General features: G+C 34.3%; 1 protein-coding gene across 1 annotated transcript in view; it reads left to right on the top strand.

Moving 5' to 3' along the window:
- Positions 1 to 1,227, top strand: part of LOC306977863 (histone-lysine N-methyltransferase 2C-like) — a 99,848-nt gene extending 98,621 nt beyond the window's left edge. Inside the window, exon 82 of the mRNA XM_079576302.1 lies at positions 1,070 to 1,227. Within this exon, the coding sequence (XP_079432428.1) occupies positions 1,070 to 1,162 (93 nt within the window). The 3' untranslated portion in view covers positions 1,163 to 1,227. The remainder of the gene's footprint in view (positions 1 to 1,069) is intronic.
- The last annotated feature ends 785 nt before the right edge of the window (positions 1,228 to 2,012 follow it).

The following is a 2,012-nucleotide window of genomic DNA, read 5'->3' as shown; positions in this document are numbered from 1 at the left end:
ACGAAAACAATGATGGAAATGTGACAAAAAAGTGACGAAAAATTGATGAAAAAATGACAAAAATGTGATAAAAAATTGACCAAAAAAAAGGAAAGTTGACAAAAAATGTCGAAAAAAAATGACAAAAATGACCAAAATATAACCAAAAAATGACAAAAAAATTATAAAAGATTGATGAAAAAATGAAAAAAAAAATGTGACAAAAAATGACCAAAATGTAACAGAAAAATGACAACAATTCCATAAAAGATTGACGAAAAAATGACAAAATTGACCAAAAAAATGACAAAAATGTGATAAAAAATGGACAAAAAAATAAATTAAAAAATTGACAAAAAATGACCAAAAAAAAGTGATAAAAATTTGACAAAAAATGACCAAAATATAACAAAAAAATGACAAACATTTGATAAAAGATTGACAAAAAAAATGAAAAAAATGTGACGAAAAAATAAAAAAAATGAACAAAAAAATTACAAAAAATTGACAAAAAAATTACCAAAAAAATGACAAAAATGTCACAAAAAATTACAAAAATTCGATAAAAGATTGACGAAAAAAAGAAAAAATTTGACAAAAAAAAAGTGATAAAAATTTGACAAAAAAAATAATTGACAAAAAATTACGAAAAAAAATGACAAAAAATATCACAAAAATTTGACAAAAAATGACCAAAATATAACAAAAAAAATGACAAAAATTTGATAAAAGATTGACAAAAAAAAATGTGACGAAAAAATGAACAAAATGAACAAAAAAATTACAAAAAATTGACAAAAAATTACCAAAAAAATGACAAAAAAGTTATAAAAATCAGTTGAATACCTAACAAAAAAATGATGGAAAAAAAAATCTGACGTGAGGAAAAAGCTCCTCTCGGTTCAGGCGGGAGTTAACAGGTTAAAAAGAACGAAAACAGGAAATGGCCCAAACATTTCCTCCCTGATGTCACTGATCCACAGCAGACGTTTCTCACTGACCTCCGTTTCCCCCCCCCCCCACACCTTTATCGTCTCCCCCCCCCCCCCCCCCCCCCCCCCTCTTTAACCCCGCCCCCTCCCGTCTCCAGTTGAGCTACGACTACAAGTTCGACTTCGAGGACGACCAACACAAAATCCCGTGTCACTGTGGAGCCGTGAACTGCCGCAAGTGGATGAACTGAAGACACACAGATTACGCCGTAAATTAAGAGTAATAATGATAATAATAAACGCCAGAGTAATATCCAGGGGGTGGGGTGGGGTGGGCGGGGTCAGATTTACGAAGGGGCTGGTTCCTCTTCCGTCTTGTAAATTTGTACAAAACGATGTAAAGTGAAAAAACCTGAACGTGGCGGGTTTTGTTTTTTGTTTTGTTTTTCCTCCGAGGAGCGAAAACTTGCACTAAAAGTATAATAATGAGAATCATGTGCAGAACTTTTCCAGCTCCGACGTTTGCGGAAATCCCTGTAAAATAAGATGCCTTTTTTTTCTTCTTCTTTTTTTTCTGTTCCCTTTTTTTTTTTCGTTTTTGTATTTATTATTATGAATGAATGAAGATATTTTCTAAAAATCGTGGCGCGTCGTGTCGGGTCTGTAAATATCTGTACTATACGAATTTAAAGAGAAAGTGTCTAGAGCTCACGTCACCAAAAGCTACCTTATTATTATTATTATTAATTATTATTATTAATCACGCTTCACCACCACCGGCCAATCAGAGAGCAGGAGTCCCCGCCCCCATCCGCCCGGCGACAGAGCTCTGATTGGACGCAGACTGTGAGCGGGTGCTTCCTGTCACTGCGGCCTTTTTTTTTTTCGTTTCTTTTTTTTTTTTCCCGTTTTTTCGTGACCCCAGGATTCTGGCCGCAGGTTTCGACTTTTTCGTTCCCCCGGTGGTGAGTGCGGAGTCTGCAGCCTGTAAATATAAATACGACGTTTTATCCAGACTCCGCGTGATGTACAGCTAAGAAACATGAAGCCTTTTTGTTTTGTTTTCGTTTTCTTTTTTTATTACTGTTGGAATTATCAGAG

This window comes from Gobius niger (genome assembly GCF_951799975.1).
Source record: "Gobius niger genome assembly, chromosome: 18".
NCBI lineage: Eukaryota > Metazoa > Chordata > Actinopteri > Gobiiformes > Gobiidae > Gobius > Gobius niger.
Note: the sequence above shows the minus strand (reverse complement) of the source record. Positions and strands in the feature narration are given on the sequence as shown.